The 12,621-nt window shown below is 44.9% G+C and overlaps 2 protein-coding genes across 4 annotated transcripts in view; one reads left to right on the top strand and one right to left on the bottom strand.

Annotated features, from left to right (window-relative positions):
• Positions 1-4,935, bottom strand: part of FBXW7 (F-box and WD repeat domain containing 7) — a 178,138-nt gene extending 173,203 nt beyond the window's left edge. The window contains exon 1 of one of the 3 annotated variants that reach the window (XM_044300349.1): positions 4,830-4,935. The gene's annotated coding sequence lies outside the window, so the exon portion shown is untranslated. Of the gene's footprint in view, positions 1-4,771 lie in introns of all 3 variants that reach the window. The other 2 variants (XM_044300348.1, XM_044300347.1) reach the window with 2 other exon arrangements.
• A 71-nt stretch (positions 4,936-5,006) lies between these two features.
• ERCC8 (ERCC excision repair 8, CSA ubiquitin ligase complex subunit) lies at positions 5,007-7,036 on the top strand. The gene is made up of 2 exons (XM_044299966.1): positions 5,007-5,082; positions 5,374-7,036. The coding sequence occupies exon 2, from the start codon at positions 5,490-5,492 to the stop codon at positions 6,687-6,689; it is 1,200 nt and encodes a 399-aa protein (XP_044155901.1). The 5' UTR covers positions 5,007-5,082; positions 5,374-5,489; the 3' UTR covers positions 6,690-7,036.
• The last annotated feature ends 5,585 nt before the right edge of the window (positions 7,037-12,621 follow it).

The following is a 12,621-nucleotide window of genomic DNA, read 5'->3' as shown; positions in this document are numbered from 1 at the left end:
ACAGCCAAATAGAATACTTACTGCTAAGTTTTCCCCTGAACATAAATGATCATTGGGGTTCCAGCAAGGGGACGCTCCACAAATAGTTGACTGTCAATGGACTCAGCAGAGAACCTTTTTAACACTGAGGGTCAAATATTAAATCCGCTATGCCAGTTTTCAACATTCATACTTTCCCTGTAGTTGCTGAGGAACACCAAATGTCTACAAACACATGGCATCTCCAATCACCAGCATAAAGAAATACTATCGATAGTAACAACTCATCAGAAACGGCGTGGCAGACGGGGCTGTCCTCATTTGGTGTTCTCAGAGGGTGTGTACCAACCTTGAACTCAACCCTAACATAGAAGACAGAAACATGAAATCGATTACCATCACCCAAACGCTGCGGGGTACAGTTACACAACAGTAATACCAGCCTACACCATCCTCATAACTACATGCATCTCCTAGTGTCATCACTTCAACGATGACATCTGCATAGGCTTTATGTTCTTCATTGCCTATTACAGACCGCGATTCACTTCCTGCCGTAACCCACAGACAGGTTAGACTTAATAGATTACCCATTTTGAGGTAAAAAACGCGCTGACTCAGCGGTCTATCACATGCCCACAGCTCCCTATCGGTCTTGTTAAAACTTCTTGCAGATGGTTAAAGTAAAAAGCAAAAGAGGAACGCAGAGAAATGAATTTTCAGTCTCAGTAAAAGGCCAGGAAAAATACAGATAGTATTGCTTAGTGATTAAAGGGGTTTTCCGGGATATTTATATTGATGACCTATCCTCAGGATAGGTCATCAATATCAGACTGCCGGGGGTCCGACGCCATATCAGCTGGTTGTAGAGACAGGCGTGCGTCGTGCCAGCGCAGCCTTCCCTTCATTGTTTACCTGCTCGCCATCGACCTTGCAGCGGTGAGCAGATGTAACTACAAGACGTACCATTCATTTCAATGAGGCGGCTCCTTCCTATTCAAATGTATAGAAAGACCCGAAATCCCCATGACCTATCCTGAGCACAGGTCATCAATAACAGAAAAACCCTTTAACGGTCAGCAAACCAGTAGAGGGAAATTACTCTGATCAGGCATCCATCAAGAGGGTCCAATGATAGATTAGATGTTCCAGATTAACCCATTCCTGACACAGCAATTTTGTTTTTACTTCCGGGCTTCCCAGAGCCATGACTTTTTATTTTCCAGTTCACATAACCATATGTGCCACTGTTTCTTGTGGGCAAGTTGTACCTTCTGATGGCACAATTTATTATTGCATAGGACGTAGTAGCAAGATGGAAAGAAATTGTAAACGGGGTGGAATCGGAGAAGGAAAAAAAAACTCAATTCTGAAATCGCTTTATGGGTTTTGCTTTTGCAGTGTTTCCTAAGAGGTAAAACTAGTATGTTAAATGGGTTGTCCAAGCCGTGTCTGGTGTTGTAGCTGAGCTCCACTGAAGTGACCACGTACATGGAACAGGTCAGCCAGTTTTATAGGTACACATCTACTGGCTTGTCTGCTCAGAACCCCAAAAACCAGTAAAAAAAAAAAAAAAAATCATCTTTGAAAATACCGTGGCTCCCATAACTGCCACTTCCAGATAAAAAACTGAAGAGCGGTACACGACTGCTGAGCCTCTGCCATGCCTGCACCAGTGACTTCTGAGGAAAGCGAAGGAAAGGGGTTTTCTGGGCCTTCCTTGGCATAGGTCATCGATATCTAATCGGTGGGGGTCTGACGCCCGATACCCCCTGTCAATCAGCTGTTTGAAGAGGAGGTGGCACTCCAGGCTCCTCACAGCATACCAAGCACAGCGACATTCATTGGATAGGGGCCATGCTTGGTATTACAGCTCAGACCCATTCACTTGAATGGGACTGAGCTGCACATAGGTCACATGACAGATAAACATTACATCACTGGTCTAGGAAGAGTTGAGTGCCGACATCTCTTCAAAGAGCTGATGGGCAGGGGTGTTCAGTCAGACACCCCCCCCCCCCCCCCCAATCAGATATGATGACCTATCCTAAGGAGAAGCCATCAATATCAGATCGGCGAGGGTCCAGCACCCGGTCAGCAATATGAGGAGACAGCGCGCGCAGGGCACACGTGCCGTCTCCCTTCCTGCCCACTGCTGCTGTCCAAATAGACACGCAGGAAGAGAGAAGGTAGACAGCACATGCACACCGGCACTGTACTCACCCATCTTGGGCAGTCACATAGAGAGGCAGCACACCTGCTCAGCTGCTGCGCCAATTATTAGGGAGACTCGGGAACCCTGGTTTAATAACTGGCGGTAGTCACAGCAGTTGGGATTCAAACTGATCAGACGTTTTTATCTTGGTACAAACCCTTTAATGACTAAACTACATGAAGACTTGCTGGCACAATAGGCTGGGTTCACAGTGCGCTGAAAAGGAAACTTCTACATGTATCTTACCGTGGTTTTGTAATTTGGGTCACTAGTTGTGCTTTTTTTTATTTTCCCTGGTGAAACTTGTAAATATGTGTGAACCTAGCCTTGTGATCTTGATATTTCTTAAAGGGGTTGTATGCTATTTTAACATTGATGACCTATCCTCAGAATAGGTCATCAACATCAGATTGGCAGGAGTTCGACACCCCTGCCGATCAGCTGTTTGAAGAGAACGCAGCGCTCATACAAACGCTACTTTCTCTTCATTGTTTACCTGCTTGCTGTCGCAACTCCAATGGTGAGCAGGTGTTATTACAAGTAAGCTGTCCCATTGGGACGGCTCTGTAGTGTTCACTTGAATAGGAAGACACCATCCCATAGACGTGAATGAGACAGTTTTAATTATACCTGCTTACCGTTGCAATGTCGACAGCGAGCAAGTAAACAATGAAGAGAAGACAGCGCTCTTACAAGTGCTGCAGTCTCTTCAAACTGCTGATCGGTGGGGGTGCTGGGTTTTAGATCCCTACCTATCTGGGCAGTCTAATATTACCACCAATTACTGAATGAACGAGCAAACGCTAGTTCATCAGGCAATCGTGATCTTTCAACACGCTTATTGAAAAAAAAGTTGCCAGCAGCAGATCGTGCTCTCTAACCACGATCTGCTGCCAACAAACCACTAAACAGCACGGGGACGAGCAATGGCATAAAGATTGCTACTCCCCATGCTGTGGAGGAGATCACTGCATGCAAATGCAGCCGTCTCCTCTGCTAGCGAGCAGGCGATTGCCCAGAAGACACTTCCTTCCCAACAATCGCTTGTAGGATTGCTAAATGATTTCCACCTTGTAGCTGTGATGAGGCGGCTACATGCAGCAAGACACTGCCCACCTGCAACAAACAGCCACAAAAATGTGGCTACTGCAGTTGGGCAAGTTCAAGGACACCCAGCCTTACAGACTAACAGCTCACTGGCCTGTGAAGTGACCTCATATACACTGCTGAAAATCACTTGTGAGCTGACCCATTGACTTGAGTCAGTGTTCATTCGGAGTGTAGCCTACACTGGAACAGCCCCTAGTTAGGACTATCGTTCGTCTGAATGAACCGTTAAGGTGTCATGCCACTATATAGTACTACCAAAAAGGTTTATTTCACCACAGTGGTCTGCATGCTTTGCCCCTCCAGATGCTGTAAAACCACAACTCCCAGCACGCCCAGAGAACCTGAGACAGTCCAGTGATGTTGGGAATTAGTATTGCCCAAGAGAGGAGGAGGAGGCGAGGTTGCCCACCACTGTTTCACAGCATGCCATGTTACCATGCCCAACTGCAGCCCCTAGGCCTCATGCACACAACCGTATTTTCCATCTCTCTGCAATTTTTGCCGGTGGACACTGACCAATTCACTTCCATGGAGCCATGCACACGGCGGCACTTTTTGTGGTCCTATTCTGTTCCACATTGTGGACAATAGTCCTTTCTATTGATGGGAGTGAGACAAATATGGAATACACATGGAAGTTATCTGTATTTTGTGGACCATGCAGGCCGCTGTCACACAGTCAGTGTTTGATCAATGATTTAGTGCAGGCATACTCAACCTGCGGCCCTCCAGCTGTTGCCAAACTACAACTCCCAGCATGCTTGAACAGCCTACAGCTATCAGACTACAGCAGGGCATTGTGGGAGTTGTAGTTTTACCACAGCTGGAGAGCCGCAGGTTGAGCATGCCTGATTTAGCGCAAAAACACCTAATCTCTGTGCAGGCTCCTGGATTCTGCTGAAAATCCCTGACTGACCTGGACACTTGCCCCTACACACAGAAGGCTATAGCCATCACTGCTCTCATATGTCCTCTCTAGTATCTATGGACAGGAAGAGATAAGTGGGACGGCACGTGCGCGCCATCTCCCCGTACAGATGATCGGTGGCGGAAACCCGCCAATCTGACATTGATGACCTATGCTGAGTATAGGTCATCCATGTTAAAAAGCCTGGACAACCCCTTTAAGAGCTCATGTGCACACCCTCTTCCCAACAGGTAGGGAACCCATCCCCTGAGGTCTCCACCTACCCCCTGCCTTGTAGACTGGGGGCTTAGCACATGTGTGATGTCAGCTTTACAACCAGGACCCCCCCTCAAACGTGGAGTATGGAAGCCGCACTGCTGACTACAGCGGTACTCCCAGCTCTAGAGCAGTGTGTGGACTGATGCCTACAGCCTGTAAGTGGTACCAGACGGAACAGTGGAAGAGAGTAACCCCGCAATAAATGTATCCCCACACGCACACTACGAGGAGCAGACATATGTACACAAACACACTGAGACAGGACGCACATATACACACACCCTGCAAGTCTGGCCGGTACCGAAAAGCACGGAGCGGGAGTCACCTGCTAGGGGTTACCTATCAGCACGGAGTCCGGCCGCGGCTGGAGTACACACTGGCACACGCACACTTAGCGGAAGGTGCTCGCCGAGAGACACAAGCACGGAGGAGAGAGGGCGCGCCGGGATGACGTCAGTCGCTCGGCAACAACTAGTGCTGTCTTGGCGCAGGGCGAGTGACGTCATCCACTGGAGCCGGAAGCGGAGCGGGAAAAGGAGAGCGTTCTCCTGCCGTTGTTTTCACTATGAGTGTGGCCGCAGGACTCTAGGAGGTATCGTGCAGGGGGCTCCTCGTGTGTACTGGGTGCTTATCGCCACGTTCACACAGTCGGTATTTGAAAGCCAAGACCAGGAGTGGAGCCTACAGAGAAAAGTATAATAGAAATATCTGCGCCTCTTCTGTGTTTCGGCTTATAAATACTGACGGAGACCTATATCATATATGTGACTTGCTGGAATATTTGGGAGATATTTTTTTATTTATTTTTTTACCAAGTAGGTTATCAAGTTACTGCTTTCTATGTCTGGTCTCTTACTATGTGACATTCCTGTTTTTCTTGCAGGGGACAACAAGAAGCTGCTGCCTGCGGGCGATCACCTCCTCTGGGCTGTACTGGCAGGCTTCCTCTCTTTTCCTCTGTATTATTTATCGTATTATTTCATGACATTTTTCTAGAAAATGATAGGATTTCTCTGGTCCAGAGTCTGCGGTATAGATAGCCCCGTTCGTCTCAGGCGGGCAGAATGCACACGAAGGGTGCTGAGCTTGGAGCTGAATAAAGACCGAGATGTTGAACGAATGCATGAAAATGGAATTAACACTCTTGACATAGAAGCAGTGGAAGGGCGATATATGCTGTCCGGGGGCGCGGATGGGATCATTGTTCTTTATGACCTCGAAAGTTTTAGTCAGACGCCCTCTTACACATGCAAAGCGCTTGGTAAAGTGGGCAAAGGCCACCCTGATGTCCACAAGTTTAGTGTAGAGACGGTCCAGTGGTACTCGCATGACACTGGCATGTTTTCATCAAGTTCATTTGACAAGACTCTGAAAATCTGGGACACTAATTCCTTACAACTGGCAGAGGTCTTTCAGTTCGATGGGAATGTTTATAGCCACCACATGTCTCCAGTGGCAACGAAGCATAGTTTAATAGCCGTTGGGACAAAAAATCCTAAAGTGCAGCTCTGTGACTTGAAATCTGGCTCCAGTACACATATATTACAGGGTCATAGAGGGGAAGTCCTCTCTGTCTGCTGGTCTCCAAGATATGACTATATCTTGGCTACTGCGAGCGCCGACAGCCGGGTTAAACTGTGGGATGTCCGCAAAGCATCTGGCTGCCTGATAACGTTGGACCAGCACAACGGTGAAAAGTCCAAATCTTCTGCAGAAGCTACAAACACTGCCCACAATGGAAGAGTGAATGGGTTGTGCTTTACAAGTGATGGGCTGCATCTTCTGACCCTTGGCACAGATGACAGGATGCGTCTGTGGAACAGCGCCACAGGGGAAAACACTTTGGTCAATTATGGCAAAGTTTCAAATGACAGTAGAAAAGGTGTCAAGTTTACCGTTTCAGTGGGCTGTAGCCCAGAGTTTGTCTTTGTACCATATGACAGTACAATTGGTTTGTATACCATCCATTCAGGTCAAAAGATAAGTGTACTAAGGGGGCATTATAATGACGTGAACTGTTGTGTGTTTCAGCCTCCCTTCCAGGAGCTTTACAGTGGCAGCAAAGACTGTAATGTTCTAGCATGGATTCCTGCAGTACGGGAACCTCTTCCTGATGATGACAGTGAAAATTCAAGGTCACAGGTACATCTTCATCCTGCATTTCAAGATGCCTGGAGCAGCAGTGATGAGGATGGGTGAACAAATGTTTCTAATAAAATAAAAGATGCAAAAAGAACTAATTTATTTGTGATGTAATCAGTGAAAAATATTAAAGTGGTCCTCTCGACATACTCTCCCACCCAGTCAGACATACAGCATGAAGTGATGCAATTGCACGTTTTGATGCCATAGTTGGTGAAGCAACCATTCAACACTCATCGAGTATCTTGCATGGTCCTATTTATCAGGACGCTTAATGTCACAACAGGCAGTAGCAGAGACTGCCTGAAAGGACATTTTAGGGCGTGTTAGTCCATTGGGTGTGAGCGTGATCCTCTGTTCTGGACTTGCAGGAGCGCATGGCATTATGATGATTTATAATGCTGTGTGCCTCTGCTTGACCTTCCTGCTACAGAATCGTACTGACATAAAGCGGTCACTGTGATTCTGTAGAAGTAAGGTCATGCAGAGGCACACAGCATTATAAATCATGATAATGGCGTGCGCTTCTGCAAGTCTAGAACGGAGGATCACACTCACACACGTAGTGTGATTCCTGCAATGGACTAGTTTGTGTAAAAACGGCCCTAATGTGTTGATCTGAGATGGCCACTGAGCATAGCGAAAGATAAACTGGATAGTACAGAAAACCCAGATTTCACGGACGTTACCCACAGCCCTAGATCGACCGTGGGTTTATTTGCTCAAACTAACATCATCATGGATCTAATGCTGAAAGTTCAGGACAGCCGGGTCGGGACACGTATCTATCATAGACACATAAAATTGTCCATAATAAGCTGCTGTAGAACTGAACTTAAACATTAATATTTCATACATATGGCTTTATTGTAGATCTGTGTTGTCTGTAACAAGCTGTTGTTCGGTCATACTGTACCTCCATATGCCTATGATTTTATTTGTAAGTACAAAGAGTTTTTTTGTTTTTTTCTCATGGATGCAGCAAGGACCCATTAAAATAATAATGCATTCATGTTCCTGTGGAGAATACAGTGCCTTGCAGTGTTCTTATAGGTCTGTGATAACTTTTCAGCGATGTTATGTGCATGGATCCTAAACCGCATGTCTTAATTACTTTAGCATTATACCTGCCCTAAAGCTATCACAATGTATATTGCTCCAACTGGAGCAGCAAATGAGCGATTTCTGTATATTCGATTGTTGTAATAATTGGTAAGGTGTGATAATAAGCGTAGATTCATACAGTTCATAGTTTTACTCCTTGATCAACTCTGCCCACAAAAATGCACTTCTTGCATGTTTTTTATTCTTCCTGCAGATTTGCCACTTTGCTTGGATTTCATGGATGATTTGTCATCTATGTAACAGTACACAACATGTGAATCCACACTAATGGCCAATAATGCTGTGGCTATGAGCTACAAAATTGCGAACACACTCAAATGCGATGTCAAATCTGATACTTTTTTGTCTGTGATTTATATGAATTTAGATCACATATAATTTTGTAATTTATTTTCCAATGTTCAGAGAACCTGTCACCATATAAATGCAGTGCATTATGCAGGAAGCTTGTTCTAGAGCAGGAGGAGCTAAGCAATTGATGTATAGTAAAACATTTAAATGTCTGCTTAAACTGAGCTCAGTAGTCAGGTGGGCGGTCCTACTCAGTGATTGACAGCTGACATTTGTCTTAGTTCATTATACATTTGGGGGGAAAAACTAAAAGCTGAAACATTTTGCACCTCTGTCAGCTTGCCCTTTTCTTAAAGGGTTTCTCTGGGCTTTTAAAATTGATGACCTATCCTCAGGATAGGTCATCAATAATAGGTCGGCGGGGGTCCAGCACAGTGCTGTCTCCCATCTCTCTTTCTGCTCACCGCTGCTGTCTATAGTCTTTGTCATAGACATACAGCAGCGGACAGGAAGAGAGACGACGCATGCACACTGCGCGCGCCGTCTCCTCATACAGCTGATCGGCGGGGGTGCCAGGCGTCGGACCCCCACCGATCTGATATTGATGCCCTACCCTAAGGATAGGTAATCAATATTAAAAGCCCAGAGAACCCCTTTTAATTTAAATATCAGGGTTTGAAGGCACTGCCCAGGCCTAAGGTGGACGCTGCTATTCTCTGGTGAATTAAGGACAGCACTTGTCTTTTCAGTGTCGTTGTAAAGGCAGTGGGGTACACTAATCTGGGGTTTCACCATATATACACATAACTACTGATGCTGTTCCCAAATGTAGCTCTTTATTAGTCTAGTCAAATAATACATGCTATGTGAATTGTACCTGTATACCACCAGTAGAGTTAGGACTTTTTGAAGAGGTTGTGCAGTTTAAAAAACACGTGCTCATATACCTTATTATGGAATTCATGAATCATGATTTCAAGATCCTGATTTCTTATAGTGGACATTGGTTACATCTCTTGCTTTGGAGGACCTGTCCTGTCTTGCATTACACGGACAGCACATGGATTTGAATGGGCATGTTGTAATGCTTCATTTGACTTGTGGTGGCACTGCAAGGAAATTGAATACTTAATGCCAAGTTTCTGAACATGTTCCCCTTTTGCCATTACATTCTAGTACACATACTGCTGGTTTCAAGTACTGATGCAGTATCTCCTTCCGGGCCAAACACACATGGCATGCATGCAGTGGATTCTCTGCCATGAAATTTCAGGCACAAGTCCCTCAGCATTTACAGTACAAGTGGATGATAGTTTAAAAATCTCATCCACATGCTTTCTCTCTAAACCGAGTTGCACTGCTGGTTTTAACCTGCAGCTTGTCAGTTCTACTGTGGGTTCTGCCATTATCTTTTTACAGCGCAGCCCACAGCAATGCTGTAGCAGAATCCAGCTCCTTTTGGGTTTTTGTTTGTTGGATTTCCACCAGATCTGTTGTAATAGGTTCACAGCAGAAAACCTGCAAGTGGCTTTATCCTGAAGTTCAAGTCAAAATTTCACTGTCAGTCTTTGAAAAATATCCTATCTTCCTTGCAGCGAGACTGGTCGCCAATGTCCTCTTCTCCCTCCTCTGTGCCAGGCCTCAGCCTGCATTCGCCAGCTAGCCCTCCTTCTGCCCATAGGGCACATGTGTGCTCTCTCCCCAGCTCTTGAAGCTAGCTCATATATGTCCTAATTTTCACCAGCCAATGGCTGGTAACTCTGGGGAATTTCATGCACTTAATCCAGTGGGAGGGTGCAGGCGCAATAGGTTTCCTACGAAAGTAAAGCCACACAATGAATCCAGGGGTCGATACACCAATTGGCATCCAAAAACCGCTGTAATGAAATTGTGGTGCACAATAGTGAAGTTCCAACAGGATTGGTTTCCCAAAAGTATTTATTATATTTACAAAATCGTATATGTTAAAAGGCATAAAACATATAATAATTCCTCCTTGATAACCCGATATATCTCTGGTTGGGTGGACTCCTGTGCATTGGGCAGCGCGACCACCATTTACTTTCGCTTGAACTTTATGTGAACTTGACCCACGTCACGCGGTGAACTTGCAGCGCCGATAAGTACCCTATAACACATTGAGAGACATTTCTTTCTATTTTAGCAATAGGTTTCCTAGCTTGCTAGTTCCTTCAAAGGTGTTCTGTGTCTACCCGTGTACTGACCACTGGCTGATTTTCAGATTCTGACGCTCCGCTGCCTGATCTCCATAGTAACGCCTCACTGCCTGCCCTGACCTTGGACTGTTACCTTATTGCACCTATTCCGCCTGGTGGCTCCACTGCAGTGAAGTCCAGATTCCTATTTAGGGCTTAAAGGGTGAAAACCGCGGGAATGCATGTATAACACCCTGTCACGCTTCGGGGTAGGAGGGAAACACCACACCGAGCATAGGGAAGAGGGAATCAGGCCTAAGAACTAGGGAAGGAAGATGGACACCTAGTGAAAAAGCTAACCAAAATCCTTACTGACTACCAGTAAGAACAGACCCAAAAGGTAGGTGAGTTCATACGCAGGAATACCTAGAGTCCTATCTAGCCCCATAGGACCCTGGTACTAATGGCAGGGACGAGACGGCCTGTTCCTCCAAAAAGTAGGATGAACAGGAGTCTCCTTCAGGCCTAATACAAACAATAGGGAAATGCAACACACAGAACCCAAACAAAATACAAAAGGGAAAAGAAAGACTTAACTTCAAAGGAGCAATGGAAGCACCAGGAACCCAACCACAATCTAAAGGTCCAAACAGAAGCTTTAAACCGCACAGCATTGTGGGAGAAGCAACTATAAATAGAGAAGGTTAAATGACCCTAATAGCCACACCTGGGCAAAGAAGGTCTTGCAAGCACCAGAAACAACACAGACGTCATTTGATCCAAACGGAAAATGTCAGATCAAACCACATGTTGCTAGTCTCACCGATCTCCAGCCACCTGTCGTGGGAACGTCCATGACGCACCCTTAGGGATAGCCCAAATGCAAATCTGCTAGTTGACACAGTGATTCAACACCCACTGCTGTAACACCTATCATTAAAAAAATTGACTGACTATGTATTATAAAGGTTGTCCCGCAAATTATTTTAACTATTTCAGTGCAGAAATATTCTGCACTGAAGAGTTTCACCTATTTTGCTCCCCCCCCCCCCCTCCTCCTTTTATATATGGAATACTTGTCTCTTCCCTTTTTGTGGGTGGAATGCAGCTCATCCCACGTGACAATAAAGCACCTGCATGTCCCCGTAGTGCATTGCAATCAGCTCTTGTCAGTGGCATAACTACAAATGAAGACTGCTGCTGCCCCACTACTTTGAGCGGGCGCCACTCCACTCACTGTATGTTTGTTGCAGTTCCAGCACTCCAGCAGCAGGTCTGGGTGCTTGTGTCCTGTGTGTATATTACAAATATTCTTCATTAAATGTCACCTAATTCTACATAGTAATATAGGGGGAGATTTGTTACTATGAGAAAAGTAGAACTGGCTTAGTTGCCTATAGCAACCAATCAGATTCCACCTTTCATTTTCCAAAGGCGGTGTGAAAAATAAAAGGTGAAATCTGATTGGTTGCTATGGGCAACTATGCCAGTTCTACTTTACACCAGTTTTGATAAATCTCCTCCATAGTTTGTAAGGCTGAAAAAGACTTCTGTCCATCCAGTTCAGCCTCTCATGCTGCAAGTTGATCCAGAGGAAGGCAAAAAGAACCTGTGAGGTAAAAGCCAATTTTCCCCACTATAGGGAATTTTCCTGACATTCAAACAGTCAGAATACTACCTGGATCAATGACTTCCTCTATTATTCCTACTAGAAAATAAATTACACTAATATCCTAATAACGACAAATCTTTACTCATAATGGCCTTAATGAAATTAGTGAAATCATTTTATAATCTCCAGCTATTTTTGTCATACTTTGTACCCTTGTGACCATTCCTCTATTATTCCTACTAGAAAGTAAGCAAGTTTTTATATATATATTTATATGTACTCTCAGCTCAGCATTTCTTCTTTGACCACACAAATCCACTTGCTGATCTAATTTGTTGGGAAAATAAATAAATACATTAATTTTATATATATATATATATAGTACAGACCAAAAGTTTGGACACACCTTCTCATTCAAAGAGTTTTCTTTATTTTCATGACTATGAAAATTGTAGATTCACAATGAAGGCATCAAAACTCTGAATTAACACATGTGGAATTATATACATAACAAAAAAGTGTGAAACAACTGAAAATATCTCATATTCTAGGTTCTTCAAAGTAGCCACCTTTTGCTTTGATTACTGCTTTGCACACTCTTGGCATTCTCTTGATGAGCTTCAAGAGGTAGTCACCTGAAATGGTCTTCCAACAGTCTTGAAGGAGTTACCAGAGATGCTTAGCACTTGTTGGTGCTTTTGCCTTCACTCTGCAGTCCAGCTCACCCCAAACCATCTCGATTGGGTTCAGGTCCGGTGACTGTGGAGGCCAGGTCATATGGCGCAGCACCCCATCACTCTCCTTC

The sequence above is a fragment of the Bufo gargarizans genome, chromosome 1 (genome assembly GCF_014858855.1).
Source record: "Bufo gargarizans isolate SCDJY-AF-19 chromosome 1, ASM1485885v1, whole genome shotgun sequence".
In the NCBI taxonomy this organism is placed as follows: domain Eukaryota; kingdom Metazoa; phylum Chordata; class Amphibia; order Anura; family Bufonidae; genus Bufo; species Bufo gargarizans.
This window is presented reverse-complemented; position numbering and strand designations above follow the sequence as displayed.

Excerpts from the sequence above, each read along its gene's own strand:
- ERCC8 (XM_044299966.1), top strand. The coding sequence starts at position 5,490 with ATGATAGGATTTCTCTGGTCCAGAGTCTGCGGTATAGATAGCCCCGTT.